At 37.5% G+C, this 14,139-nt stretch overlaps 1 protein-coding gene across 4 annotated transcripts in view; it reads left to right on the plus strand.

Moving 5' to 3' along the window:
• Positions 1–14,139, plus strand: part of Tmem209 (transmembrane protein 209) — a 30,742-nt gene that overhangs the window by 5,360 nt on the left and 11,243 nt on the right. For 3 of the 4 annotated variants that reach the window (XM_010633504.2, XM_019208864.2, XM_010633506.2), the window contains 5 exons: positions 984–1,185; positions 6,873–7,048; positions 7,699–7,770; positions 10,983–11,079; positions 13,005–13,130. In XM_010633504.2, coding sequence (XP_010631806.1) covers positions 984–1,185; positions 6,873–7,048; positions 7,699–7,770; positions 10,983–11,079; positions 13,005–13,130 — 673 coding nt within the window. The remainder of the gene's footprint in view (positions 1–983; positions 1,186–6,872; positions 7,049–7,698; positions 7,771–10,982; positions 11,080–13,004; positions 13,131–14,139) is intronic. The other variant, XM_010633507.2, reaches the window with a different exon arrangement.

Raw genomic sequence — 14,139 nt, forward strand, 5'->3', positions numbered from 1 at the left:
AAAAAAAAAAAAAAAAAAAAAAAAAAAAGATACTGTTATAAAGTATAATTGAGAAAGTACAGAGATTTCCCATAATCCCTGATCCACATACATAGCCTCCTCCATTATCGGTATATCCCATCAGAATGGTACTTTTATTGTAATTGATGAAACTGCATTGACACATCATTATCACCCAAAGCCCACGTTTACATTAGAGTTCAGTCTGGTAGCCTGCACAGATGTATTATAATGTATATCCACTGTCACAGCATAGGGGGAAAAAATCCTGTTTCATTTATTCGTCCCTCTTTCCCTCCAGATTTCTTGCAGTCAACTGATTTGTTTTTTAATTCCTTCATATTTTGCCTCATTCATATTATTATATACTTGGAGTCATACGTGTGTAGCCTTTCAGATTGGCTTCCACTGAGCAATATGCATTTAAGATTCCTCCATGTGTTTCATAGCTTGATAGCTTGTTTCTTTTTAGCACTGAGTAGTACTGCATTGTCTGAATATATTACAGGTTTTTTGGTACTAGGGATGGAACTTCGGCCCTTGTGCCTACAAGGCAGGCAGCGGAACCACTGAGCCAAATCACTGGCCCTATTACAGGTTTTTTTAATCCAGGTATCTTCTGAAGGACGTCGTGGTTTCAGGTTTTAGAAATTAGGAAGAAAGCTGCTATAAACATCCATGTCCAAGTTTTTGTGTGGACATAAGTTTTCAGCACCCTTTGGGCAAATTACAAAGGGCACAATTGCTAGATGGTATGGTAAAAGGTTTCACCTTGTAAGGAACCACCCAACTGTTGCAAAATAGCTGTACCATTTTGCATTTCCACCAGGAATGAATGAAAATTCTCATTGTTCTGCCACCTCACCAGCATTTGTTGGTGTAGGTTTTCTTAGATTTTGACCATTATAATAGCTTGTTACTTTTTAAAATTCAAAAAATAAAATTCAATTAAAAGTAAAATCAAGTCCTCTTATTTTGTGTAGTTGGCAAGCTTTAGCTCCTCTCCTCCTTCTTCATACCCTACCACTGTTGGCCCAGTGGAGAGCAGTGGCTTGAGATCCCGCTACCGTTCTTCACCCACTGTCTATAACTCACCTACTGGTAAGGAGGACTACATGACAGACCTGCGCACTCTGGACACTTTCCTCCGAAGTGAAGAAGAGAAACAGCACAGAGTTAATCTGGGTACACATATTTTATTTATATCTGGTGCACTTGACATAATTCTTTATCTGTTAGTTTTATAATTTTGATACCTGTGCATAAATTTGTATGTCCTTTTACAGTAGTTTATTTTAGGAGACAAACACATTTTGTATTACTTTATATGTTATATAATTTTAATGGTTAGAATTAACTTATCAGTTTTAAGAAGTAAAATATGGCTGAACTGAAAAATCTTAACCCTTTCATCTACAGTAAGATTAAAAGCCTTTTCATATAAAAGAAGTTATAATTTTTGTTTAAAGTTGAGGCTGTAAAACGCCTTTGAAGTGGCACATAGCAAAGCTTATTCAGATGATAGCTGTCTCTTTTTAGTAAGTCTTTTGGGAGGCTGGTGAGCAGGACAGGTGAGGAGAAAGCAGTATTTATCCTGAAAGTGCTGCTCTTTTTCAGAACATTTTTTAATTTGCCTTTTAGTATTAGACCATAGTTTACCATGGGAAACAATGTTAGCAAATTGTAATCTGTTTGGGGTGGATTTGATTATTATAAAGTCAATTATTTGAAACCAAATTAGGTTATTGAACCGAGTAATGATTTTTTTCCCTCAGGAAGTTTCATAGAAAACGCTTTAGGTGCTAAAGTCTGGCCGTGTTGGGGAAGCCAGGTTATTGGACCATGTCTCTTTGTGTTGTTTGAACTCTCTAGGGATTTTTAATTTAATTCTGCCTGAAAGTGCCACAAATGTCAAAGAAACAAATCAATATTATCTTATTTTTTATACATTTTTTATTTTTTAAATTTTGAAATATTTCAAGTCTACTGAAAATTAGAGTATAGCACAATGATCTCTATACATCTTTATGATTTTCAGACATAATTTTTTTCTTTGACCCATAGAAATTACTTAGCTGTATTACTGTTGTTTGAAAGTGATATTAGTGTTGCTTTTAATTTTCAAGGCTGAAGAGGCCTAGTTAGCTTTTTTCCTCCAAAGTTAATTATATTGTGCTTAGAGATTCTGATGTGTAAATGGTTTTCTCTTCTCTTTCTTTTTGTAGAACATAGGAAGCTTTGGTAGTTGGCTCTTTGAACTTGCTTTATGGCTTGCTTTGTGGTCACTTTTTTAAAAGTGATTTTTGGTATATTGGAAAGAATGCATGGTATCTAAGTTTTGGTTTGTTGAGTTAAGATTCTTGATGACTAACAACTGAAATTTAAATTTGTTATTTTTCTAGTTTTTATCTGATCTAGAAAGTTTATCAAAAGCTCCTACTGATTGTCTGTGTTTGTTTTGTTTTGTTTTGTTTTTGAGAAAGGGTCTGTGTAGGGGACTGGGGATTTAGCTCAGTGGTGCGGCCGCCTGCCTTGCAAGTGCTAGGTCCCCAGGTTCGATCCCCAGTACCAAATAACAAAACAAAACAAGCCTTTTAAAGTCAATCTGGTGGATTAAAAAAAAAAAATTCCAGAAAGAGTTTGTGTAATTCAGGCTGCTTCCCCAGTGCTGGGATTATAGGTGTGCTCTCACATCTGACTGATGGTCTTTTATTAAATATTTCCTCATAAGTTCGTCAAATTGCTAAATACATGTAAGATTATGTTAGGTGCATATACATTCAGAATAGTTAAATCATTCTGGTAAATTATCTTTTACTTTTTGCCACAAATCTGTTTTGTCTGTCATTAATATAGTACAGCTATACTAATATCTTTTGGCCAGTATATCTCTCATCCAAGCACTAACCAGGCCCAACTCTGCTTAGCTTCTGAGATCAGACAAGATCAGGCACATTCAGGGTGATATGGCCATAGACTGGCCAGTTTATCTGTGTCCATCCCTGTTTTGTTTTTTTTGTTTTGTTTTGTTTTTTCTTTTCTCTTTTTTGGTGGGGGATCAAACCCAGGCGTGCTCTACCACTGAGCTAAATCACCTGACACTTTTTTTTTTTTTTTTTTTTTTGAGACAGGGTCTCACTGTGTAGTTGAGACTGACCTGGAACTCACTATGTAGCCCAGGCTGGTCTCTTAACTCCTGCTTCAGCTTCCCAAGTGCCACCACACCCAACTTTTAAAATTTTATTTTGAGGAAAGGTCTTGCTAAATTGCCCAAACTGAGTTCAGATTTGCATTCTCCTGTCAGCCCTCCCTAGTGCTGGGATTATAGGTATGTGCCACCATAACTGGCCCATTAACCCTTATTTGCCCTTAGGTTTTAGGTAATTGCATTTTATACAAATTAATTTGTAAATAATAAGCATTTTGTGGGGACTGTATAAATATGTATCCTGTTACTCATAAAATTTTTGTCTTTACTACTAACATCTTTTTAAGAGTCTGAAAAATGTGGCTGGTGTGGTGCACACCTATAATCCCAGCACTCAGCAGGAGTATCACCACAAATTCAAGGCTAGTCTGGGCTACATAGTGACTTCAAGGTCAGCCTGGACTACACAGCAAGACTCTGCCTCAAAAAAAAAAAAGAAACAAAGAAAATTAATTATAGCCACAAGATTGTGGTAAAATTTACATAAGATTTGTCCCTATAACCTTTTTTTTTTCTTGGCAGTTCCAGGGATTAAACTCAGGACCTTGCACTTTCTAGGCAGGTGCGGCGCCACTGAGCTAAATCGCTGGCCCTTTCTCTAACCTTTTTCAAGGATATAATTCAGTGATAATGTTTATTCACATCATTATGTAACCACATTTTACACTTACTTGTTGTCGTTCTACTGTAAGATAAACTTTTTCTTCTCCAGTGCTCGCTTCGGCAGCACATACACTTTTTCTTCTCCCTAGTTACGTAATTTATTTTGATGATTACATGTCTGAAATTAAGCTAGTGACCTCCCCTTTAAGCTGACTGCTGTTTTCTTTGTGACATGACCCTGTCGTTCTTTGAGCACAATCACCAACACACCATACACACACACAGATACACATACACACATACTTTCTAGCACTGTAAAATATTCCAGGCTCCTATGCTTTCCTGGCTGGCTTTGGTGTCCTCTGTTTTTCCCAGGAGCCCTGTTCCTTAAGTGGAGATGCTATTTATTTAATATCTTGTTTAAACTGGCACATGCTTATAATCCTAGCACTGCGGAGGCTGAGGCAGGAGGCTGAGGAAGGAGGATTGCTGCAAGTTTGAGGCCAGCCTATGTTACAAAGTGAGTTCAAGGCAAGCTTGAACTATATAGCGAGACACTGTCTCGTCTCAGAAAAACAATCTTAGGAGAAAGAAAATACATAAAATAAAATTTCAGGGATGTTTTTATTTATTTGTTTGTTTGTTTGTTTTATTTATTAGACCCCCAGTACTGGGGCTTGAACTCAGGACCTTGTGCTTGCCAGGCAGGTACAGCACCACTGAGCTACATACCCCAGTCCCCTCAGGGAAGTTTTTAAAAATCTCAACATCTTAAAGCAAGCTTCTTTAATCCCTTGGTACTCTAACAGGTCCTTTTTTCTTACCACTAAGGATATGGCCCTTTGTGATCCTGGCCCTATGCTGAACACCTGGAATAATACACTTAGGATACAGGTCTCAGTCCAGCTCTCCACCTCTTTCTGGCCCAAATCCTTATCTCCAGTTCCCTCTTGAGCACTGTAAGAAAAGCGGTAGATTTCTCAAGGCCCACACAGTTGTCTAGAGCAGCCACCCTGTCAACTCACTAATTGATATTCCCTCTGATTTTCAGTTCTCTCTTCATTTTTAGCCACTGACTCTTCATACCTTGCCTTTTTACAAGATCCCTCATTCATTCATTTATTCATTTAAACAATGCATTTTACTTAATAAACATTTTTAGATATTCATTGTAGGTGCTTTACATTATATGGTTTGCTCCATTGCCAGATTTCCAAATCTCTCTGTGCTTTGATTCTTAGGTCTTTGAGGTTCTTCAGTCATATATCCTATGCTATTTTAGAGATGATGGTAGTAGTAATGGTGATCATTGTAGAAAGTCCCTATTTTGTCACTGCTTGCTAGATACACAGCATTTACTTAGGCTAATGCACAACCAATGTTAAACTTCAGCTTCTATTCATTATCTATCTCAATCTTTATTGAAATTTTTATTTAAATTTTTTTCACAGAAAATTATCTTTAACTTTAGTCAAAACAATTAATCAAAATTTAAAAATCATACTGTATCATGACCATATTTCTTACCTTCTGATTTTGTTGTCTATGTATTAAATCACTTGAGTTGGTTTATAGCCTCTTTTCTTGCCATTAATTCATTCCTATATGTCAATTTTATCAGAAGTCCTGCTTGGAAATTTAGCTTCACGTTATACGTGACATTTCTTTATTGTAGAAAACTATATTTTTTGCCTTCATGAAACATACCCAAGGACAAGATTGGTAACCTTCAAGGTTTTGGTGAATTGAAATGCTCTCCCATATCCCTCTCATGATTTCTCATCCTTTATGGCTATGAACATCACAAGAAAGCTAATTTTATTATAGTCACTTCTTTTAGAACTCTTGTTAAGGTTAAAAAACAAAAAACAAAAAACCTAGCTCGTGTTTGTGATTTTTTATTGTGGATATAAAGTATCAGTTGGTATTTCTGATGTCTTTTAAACCTTGGAAAAATTAGCCCAATTGTAATTGTCATTGAAAACTGATTTATTCAGGCCCTGAGAAGAAAGTAACTCCGTGCCCTCAGGGAATTCAAATTGTTTTTGGAAGACAGACCAAAACTGTAACCCTCACATGTGACAAGTACAGTACTATCGCAGAGGCCTCTGTAGAAGGAAGTTCCAGAATGTCAATTTTTTACATTTCCTAAAAGTAAATTTATAACTATGATCAATAGGTAGTCTGTTTTTTGGTTGGTTTTGTTGTTGTTGTTGTTTTGTTTTGTTTTGTTTTATTTCCTTTTTTGGTACCAGGAATTGAACCTAGGACGTTCTCACTGAGCTAAATCCCTAGACCCCCCATTTTTTTTCATTTTCATTTTCATTTTTTATTTTGAGCTCTCATTTCCTAAGTTACACAGGCTTGGCTTGAACTTGTGATCTTCCTGCCTCAGCCTCCCGGAGTGGTGAGATTATACTTGCACACCACCACACCTGGCTCACAGAGAATCATTTAATCAATAAAGAAATTCTACAAACTAATAAAACACAATCAGTGCAGGGACATAGCCCATAGAATAGTTTACTAATAGGAAGCTATAGTTATTCCATTTAGAATGCCCTTCTAAAAAGTCAAAGTTTTAGGAAATTTATGAAACCAATGGTGTGTGTCTGTGTCTGTGTCTGTGTCTGTATGTTGCAGTGCTGGGAACTGAACTCACACATGCTAAGCAAGCACTCTACCACTGAGCCACATCCCCAGACCTTTTTGTTTTCTCTTTTTCCTGGGCTAACCTCACACTTGTGATCCGCCTGCCTCATCCTCTTACCGAGCTGCAGTGACAGGCATGTATCACCATGCCCAGCTAAAACAAGGTTACTCTCACAACAGATACAAGCACATTTTGAACCACTAGTAATTCTTACGGTTCTTATTGATACTGCTCAGAAAATATTCTTTTAATTTTGAACAGAAGGAATCCATGCTCTCTAAAGAAGAATGGGGGGATGTCTTCAGATGGCTTGATTGCCATTGCCTAGGAATCTAGACACCCAGTGTTTGTGGGTTAGCACTAAATGGGAAAGTTACCACAACTGAGTGAACTCTTTCATCATTTTAGGAAGCCCAGATTCTACCTCTCCTTCCAACAGCCCTACTTTTTGGAACTACAATCGTTCTATGGGAGATTATGCACAGACTTTAAAGAAGTTTCAGTATCAACTTGCCTGTCGGTCTCAGGCCCCCTCTGCTAACAAAGATGAAGCTGATCTCAGTTCTAAGCAAGCTGCGGAAGAGGTAAATGGAAAATAAAAATTACTTAATATTTATAATTTTTAGATTGCTAGTCTTCTAGAACAATTTTTCTTTAGTCTCCACTTTTACTGGACAGAAATACAAATCTGGCACTCATTAGAAACAGTGGAAAGCCGCCTGTCTTGTGTTCTTAACACTAAATTTTGTTGTACATTTTACTGTATGACATATAAGGGACATTAATGTCCTACCTAAAATATTCTACATTTATTATAGAAAGGCTCTCAGATATCTAATTGCACTTAGCATTTACCAGGCTCTTGGTTTTTAAACATGTGGATTAGAACATTTGGCAATCTGTAACTTTATCATTTTAGTACTAAATATGGGATTTTTATTTTATTCTTAAAAGCAAGAGAAATATTTGCATATGAACAACTCACTAGGTAACAAAGAAAATTACTGAATATTGATATTTCTGAAGATTGTTTTTTGGGGGTGTGTTTTTAGTACCAGGGATTGAACTTGTGACCTTGCGCTTACAAGGCAGGCGGTGGAACCATTGAGTGAAATCCCCAGCCTTGAAGATTGTTTTCGAAGTTCATCAAATGTTTTTGAGAATGTAGGGAAGAATGATGATTTCTGGCAGGATTTTTTCTCATTGATTATTTACCTTAAACATTTTTTAATAGGTTTGGGCAAGAGTGACAATGAACAGACAACTTCTTGATCATATGGATTCATGGACAGCTAAGTTTAGAAATGTAAGTTCACTTGTGTCTCCCTGGCTCCTTTAAGAACAGAGTGTTCAGTGATGTGGGGATTAAGACCAAGAGCATAATTAAATTTCACCTTCCCTCCAGCTGGTTCTTTGAAGCTCCCTGCCCCCACCCTTTTTGCTGCTTTCTTCCGTAATGGATAGAAAAATTATTCCCCAAAGCCCTCATATAGACCACAGGTTCTCTTTCCTCTGCACTCATCCTTGAGGAGGGCAGCACCTCAATGTGAATGCCTGGGAGCTCAGAGTAGTGACAGGGACAGGGACAGGAAGATCCCCCTCAGGGAAAGGCACTAAGGAGTACAGCACAGTGAAAGGAGAACTAGAGGTCTTCTCTTTCCTAATTTTTCTGTTTTCTTTCCAAAAAGCTTTTCTGTCATTGTCTGTAATGTACCTAGAATTGTGAGGGAAACAAAAGGGGATCTATGCCTTCTGAAAACTAAATAGAAAAAAGATGATACTGTATTACTTGAAGCTACTTCAGAATATATGTACTTTCAGATTCTCTAGGGAAGAGCCATCTGTTTGACTTGGAAGTCAGCTCTTCTACTTTTAGAGATGGATTCCTGGGTTTTCACCCAGCATCCTCTCCTAATGTCTAGCACCTGTGTATCCCAGGCTATGTAGGCAGATTAGCGCCACTTCCCTCCATAGAGGTTGCCACTGCTTCACCCTTCAGTGTTCATTGTCCATTCTACATCTTTTAGAACTATACTGAAATCACTTTTAAATAAGCTATCATGAGTGAAGGTTAAAAAGTGGTAGAAGCCAGGATGGCATTTTAACAATTAAATTTTCACGTGTGGTTCTAGCTACTTCAGAAGCTGGAGCAGGATTCCTTAAACCTGAGTTCAAGATCATCCTGGGCAACATTGTGAGGCCCCACCTGAAAAAATGTAAATAAATAAAAGGTTAAAAGAAAAGCCTGGTATGGTGGCTCATACCTGTAATCCCATCACTGGGTTGAGGCAGGAGGATTGCCATGAGTTAGATGCCAGCCTGGGCTATATAGTGAGTTTAATGCCAGTCTGAACTGCATAGCAAAACTCTTGTCTCAAAAAACAAAAAGAAACTGCCACTCTTGTTTAAATTTATAATAGGCCAAGACATAAACTGAAATAGAGAAAAATTATAATAGGCTAGGTACATTGGCATATGGCTGAAATCCCAACTACTCAAGAGGCTGAGGTAGAAGAATCACAAGTTTGAGGCCAGCCTGACAACTTGGTGTGACAAGGTAGGAATACAGCTCCATGCTAGAGCACTTGCCTAACATGTACAGGCCCCTGCGTTCAATCCGCAGTACTACAAAAAATAACAGGAAGCAAATAAAAATTTCTGAGCCAATTCCAGAACTGCTCATATTTCTGGGAGTGAGGCCTAGATCTGTTTCCTGGACAGCGTAGATGATTTTGTTGCAGCCAGTGTGTAGCTGGCAAGTAGGTCAAGTGTAATAAATGTTAGAAGAATGAATGAGATGCTGACCTGGAACTATTTGCTTTTGTCTTTTCTGTTATATACTGGTCTAAAAATGCTAATATATTTAAAAAATACAAAGTTTTTTCAAGAATATTAGCTACCTAAAAACATGGCTCTTCATCTGAATTTCTTAGGCTACTGTTCTGAAATTGAGAGTTTTTTGGATTTTTTTGAAACATTATGTATCGGTCATAATTTTCCAGCACCCAGTAATCAACAGCACTAACATTTCTCTAGCAACGTATATAGATAATCAAATAAATGGGATAAAATTATAAAAAGTGTCTTTCACTATATTGAATTTTGCTTGGTGTATGCATTACAAAGAAGCTTTCAGTTTTGAGAGATTTGTTTTTTATTTTGGGGGGGTTGTTTTGTTTTTTGGTGTTTTTTTTTTTTTTTTTTTTTTTTTGGTACCAGGAATCGAACTTGGGTCCTTGTGCTTGTGAGGCAGGCAGCAGCACCACTGAGCTAAATCCCCAGCAAAAGGGACCTCAATAGCATCTTTCTGCCCTTTTATCTTTTTTGGTCGGGGGGATCAAACTCGGGTCCTTGCGCTTGCAAGGCAGGCAGCAGAATCGGAGGTTTTGAATTGAAACTTGTTTATAAGGAATTGTGGTCTTCATCAGAAACATTCTCTAATTATTTCACTATTACGGTTAACAGCATGAAAATAAAAATGTTGGTTGCATTTGCTACATAGACAAAACAGTAATACACAAACATACTGAACAGACTTTATTTGGATAGTCTTTTTCACATCCGAGATTATTCTGATACTGTAGAATATGGCATTTAAAATTCCTAGTCTGCTGCCCACCTCCCTCCCTCTCCCAGTATTGGCAATTGAACTTTGAGTTATGTTACCAGCAGCCCTTTTTTATTTTTTATTTTGGGACAGGATCTTGCTAAAATATGCTAGCTGGGCTTGAACTTGTTATCTTCCTGTCTCAGCCTCCCAGACTCCTTGTATTACTGGCATGTGCCTCTATGCTTGACTCCCAGTCTTAAAGTAGTACAGTATTGTAATATTCACAAACTGATTCCATTATCTGCTTTCCCACATGTTTAGCAACTGGCGGAGCCTATTGTGAGTTAATCAGTTGTGTTAGTTTGAAAACTGTCTTATTGATTATAAACCAGTATAAACTCTACACCAATAAATATGTAATTATAGTACTCTAGAAATATATAAACTGAAGGTTATCCTTTTTGCTAAGGAGAATTATCAGTAAAGGAATTTTTTTTTAATTTAACATATAGAAAGTTATTTTCTTTAGAAGGAATACATATGATTGAGAACATAATCTAGCTCAGTACCTCCAGTCAGTGAGGTGGCACATGCCTATAATCCTAGCACTCTGGGAGGCAGAGGCAGGAGGATCACAAGGTAGAACCCCACTTGGGCCACTTAGTGACCTAGATCCTGTTTCCAAAAAGGGGGCAGACCAGGTGGGTAGCTCAGTGTGAAGGCCCTGGGCTCAATCCCCACTAGCCAAAACAAAACAATATTATCATTCCAGTATTATATTTATTTGATTTTTCTGGAGCCTTCGGGTAGCTGCTACTTCCATTCTCTTTTGCTGTACTTTACAGTTCTGTTAATATTCAAATACAAGGCAAAAAAAAAAGTTCTTAAAGAGTTTCTTCTAGAAATGAAATTATTTGAGAAATACTTTGGAGTTATGTATGCAAAATCTATACCTTGTTTCTTCCTAGTGGATCAATGAGACAATATTAGTGCCGCTTGTACAAGAGATTGAGTCTGTCAGCACCCAGATGAGACGAATGGGTTGTCCAGAGCTGCAGATAGGAGGTATGTGAGCTAGAGCCTAGCATGTGATTAACTTTTTTTTTTTTTTCGGTACCGTGGATCAAACTCAGGATCTTGCATTTGCCAGGCAGGCACAGACCTGCTGAGCTACATCTCCAGCCCTATTTTACTTTTAGTAAACCAGCCAAATGGAAAATATCTCTTTGTAATGGGCTATTTAACAACTTCTTTTGTTATCTTCAGTTGAGGGGAGGGGATCTAAATGTCTATAATACTGGGCTTTTTAATGTAATACCTTTATTAAGATATAATTTACTATTTGCCCTTTTAAAGTGTGCAGTTCAAAGGTTTGGGTTATGCAACCAATCATAATTTTAGAATACTTTATAACTGAAAAAAGAAACTCCATACCCTGTAGCATGCCCATTTCTCTTCCATACATTCCCTCCAGCCCTGTGCACCTGCCTGTGTTTGCTGTTTCTGTATATGGGCCTGTTTGGGGTATTTTATATAAATAGTATTCAATGGTTAGTCCTTTGTAACTGGCTTCTTTCATTTAACATAATGTTTTTAAGGTTCATCCTTAAATGTAAAAATGTGGTAGCATTTAACAATACTTCATTTCTTTTTGTTGTTTTGTTGTATTTTTTGAGACAGTATTGCTTACAGCCTAGACTGGCCTCGAACTCACTGTGTAGCCAAGGCTGGCCTTGAATTCACAGTAATCCTCCTGCCTCAGCCTCCAAATGCTGGGATTGTAGGCATGTATTGCCATACCTGGCTACTCATTTCTTTTTATGGCCAAATTATCTAAATGTTTCTTCCACAATTACTTTTTTCATGGTGGATCTTACATCCTAAGGGTCTCAGTGAGGCAAAATTGGCTCTTTATTTTTTTAAATGTATTTTATCTTATTTTATCCTATTCCCCCCTAAAACTCCCTCCCCTCCCTAAGTACAGAAGCTTTGTTTTCATTTTTTTTTCTTGTCCCTTTCTTCCTCCCTCCCCCAGTTCCCCTTCCCATTGGAACACTTTCTTCTCATTTCCAACATCCATTATACATCTCAGTCCTTATTTCCACTTTGTTTTTTACACCAGAGAAACAGTGTGGTATTTAAACATGCTTTCACAAGTTGTTTATCCGATCATGAGTTAACTACCATTTGGCTTATTTCCACTTTGTGGCTGCAATGAATAATGCTGCTGTGACCACTCATGTATAAGTGTTTATGCAGACTAACATTTTAACTTCTCTTGGGTACATAACTAGGAATGAAATTGCTAGGTCGTATGGTGACACTGTGTGACCTTTGAGGCACTGCCAGACTTCTAAAACAGCTGTACCACTCTCTGTTCCCACCATCAGAGTGTGAGGGTTCAAGGTTCTCCACATCCTGCCCAGCAACTGTATGTCTCGTGTAGTCATTTTAGTTGATGTGATAAATTGTAGGTAAAGTAGATAATGCAAATTAAGATAAACTATTATTCCTTTCATATATTCCTTCAACATTTATTGAGTACCTACTGTGTACTAGGTATTGTTCTAGGCATACAGCATGAGGGATGCAGTAGTGAGAAAAAAATGACCCAACCTATGTCCTGATTCCCATTTTCTATCTGGTAGATGAGACAGATAGTAAAGATAATGTGGTTAAGGGGCCGGGGATTTAGCTCAATGGTTCTGGTGACTGCCTCGCAAATGGAAGGACCTGAGTTTGATCCCTGGTACCAAAAAAAAAAAGATAACATAATGCTGAGGAAGAAGAACAATATGCTGAGGGGTGTTACTGATGTTTCCAGAGGAAGGTTGAAATCTTGAATGTGTCTGGGAAGATCACTGGCTTGTGTAAGGACGGAAGCCAGGGAGAAGCCTGCTGTTTGAACACAAGAGGAAGGGCATGTTAAATTCTCTCAGAGTCCCTTGTGAAGAATCATCTGTGTTCTGTATTTGTTTTGTTTTGAACAGAGGCTAGTATTACTAGCTTGAAACAAGCTGCCCTCGTCAAAGCCCCTCTCATTCCGACTCTGAATGCAATTGTGCAGTATCTAGACCTCACACCGAATCAGGAGTATTTGTTTGAAAGGATCAAAGGTAACTTTTAATTTAACGGGGAGATGAGATCTTTTTCATGACATTTGGATCTTATAAATGAAAGCTAACAAGAGAAACTTTTCGGAAAACTTTAAAAGTATAATTATGGGCCTCACATGAGGGCGCTTGCCTATAATCCCAGCACTCTCAGAGGCTCAGGCAGGTGGATTTCAAGTTGGAGCCCAGTCTGGGCATCTTAGCAGCTTACTAGGACCCTGTTTGAAAAGTGAAAAAGGTTGGGATGTAGCTCAGTGAGAAGGCCTGGAGCGGGGGGCAATATAACTATGGTCTTATATTTTATAAATGTAATTTAATTATGATTTAATGAAGGTTTATATTTGAACAGCTTTTGTATACTATTTTACGTGCTAAAAATTGTCAAAATAACACCTTTAATATGTTAAAGTAAGAATTCTGTTAGAACTTAAATAGGAGCTATATAGACTCGAGTGAATAGCTTTACTCATTTTGATGTTCAGACCACCAAGAATGGGTACCACTATGATGTTCTTTCTCAACATACTGCTCTTTATTTCTTTTAATATTTGTAATTCCTATTTACTATGTAGCTTCTTTATATTTCATGGTGTGGGAGAAATGTGGTCATCTGAAGAGACTGACTTGGAATCAGGAAGTTCAGCCTCCCTGACTCCTGTTCACTCTTTATACCTCTGTACTTAGAGAACAGTTTATAAAGTTAAAATTCTTTTTAGTTTGGGTAAACTTTGTAAAATGTTTGTAAAACCTAAAACCGGTTTTAAAAACAGTATTTCAGGCTAGGCATAGTGGCGCTTACCTGTAATCCCAGCACTTGGGAGGCTGAGGCAGGAAGATTACTGAAGAGTTCAAGGCCAGCCAGGGCTATATAGTGAGTTTAAGGCCAACCTGAACTGCACAAGAGCCTAGATTGATTTAAAAGTACAAAAAAGATAAAGCCTCTCAGAAGTGCAAGGTCCTGAGTTCAGTCCCTGGTACCAAAAAAAAAAAAAAAAAAAAAAAAAAAAAAAAA

The sequence above is a fragment of the Fukomys damarensis genome, unplaced genomic scaffold, assembly GCF_012274545.1.
Source record: "Fukomys damarensis isolate Sample0158 unplaced genomic scaffold, DMR_v1.0_HiC HiC_scaffold_4, whole genome shotgun sequence".
NCBI lineage: Eukaryota > Metazoa > Chordata > Mammalia > Rodentia > Bathyergidae > Fukomys > Fukomys damarensis.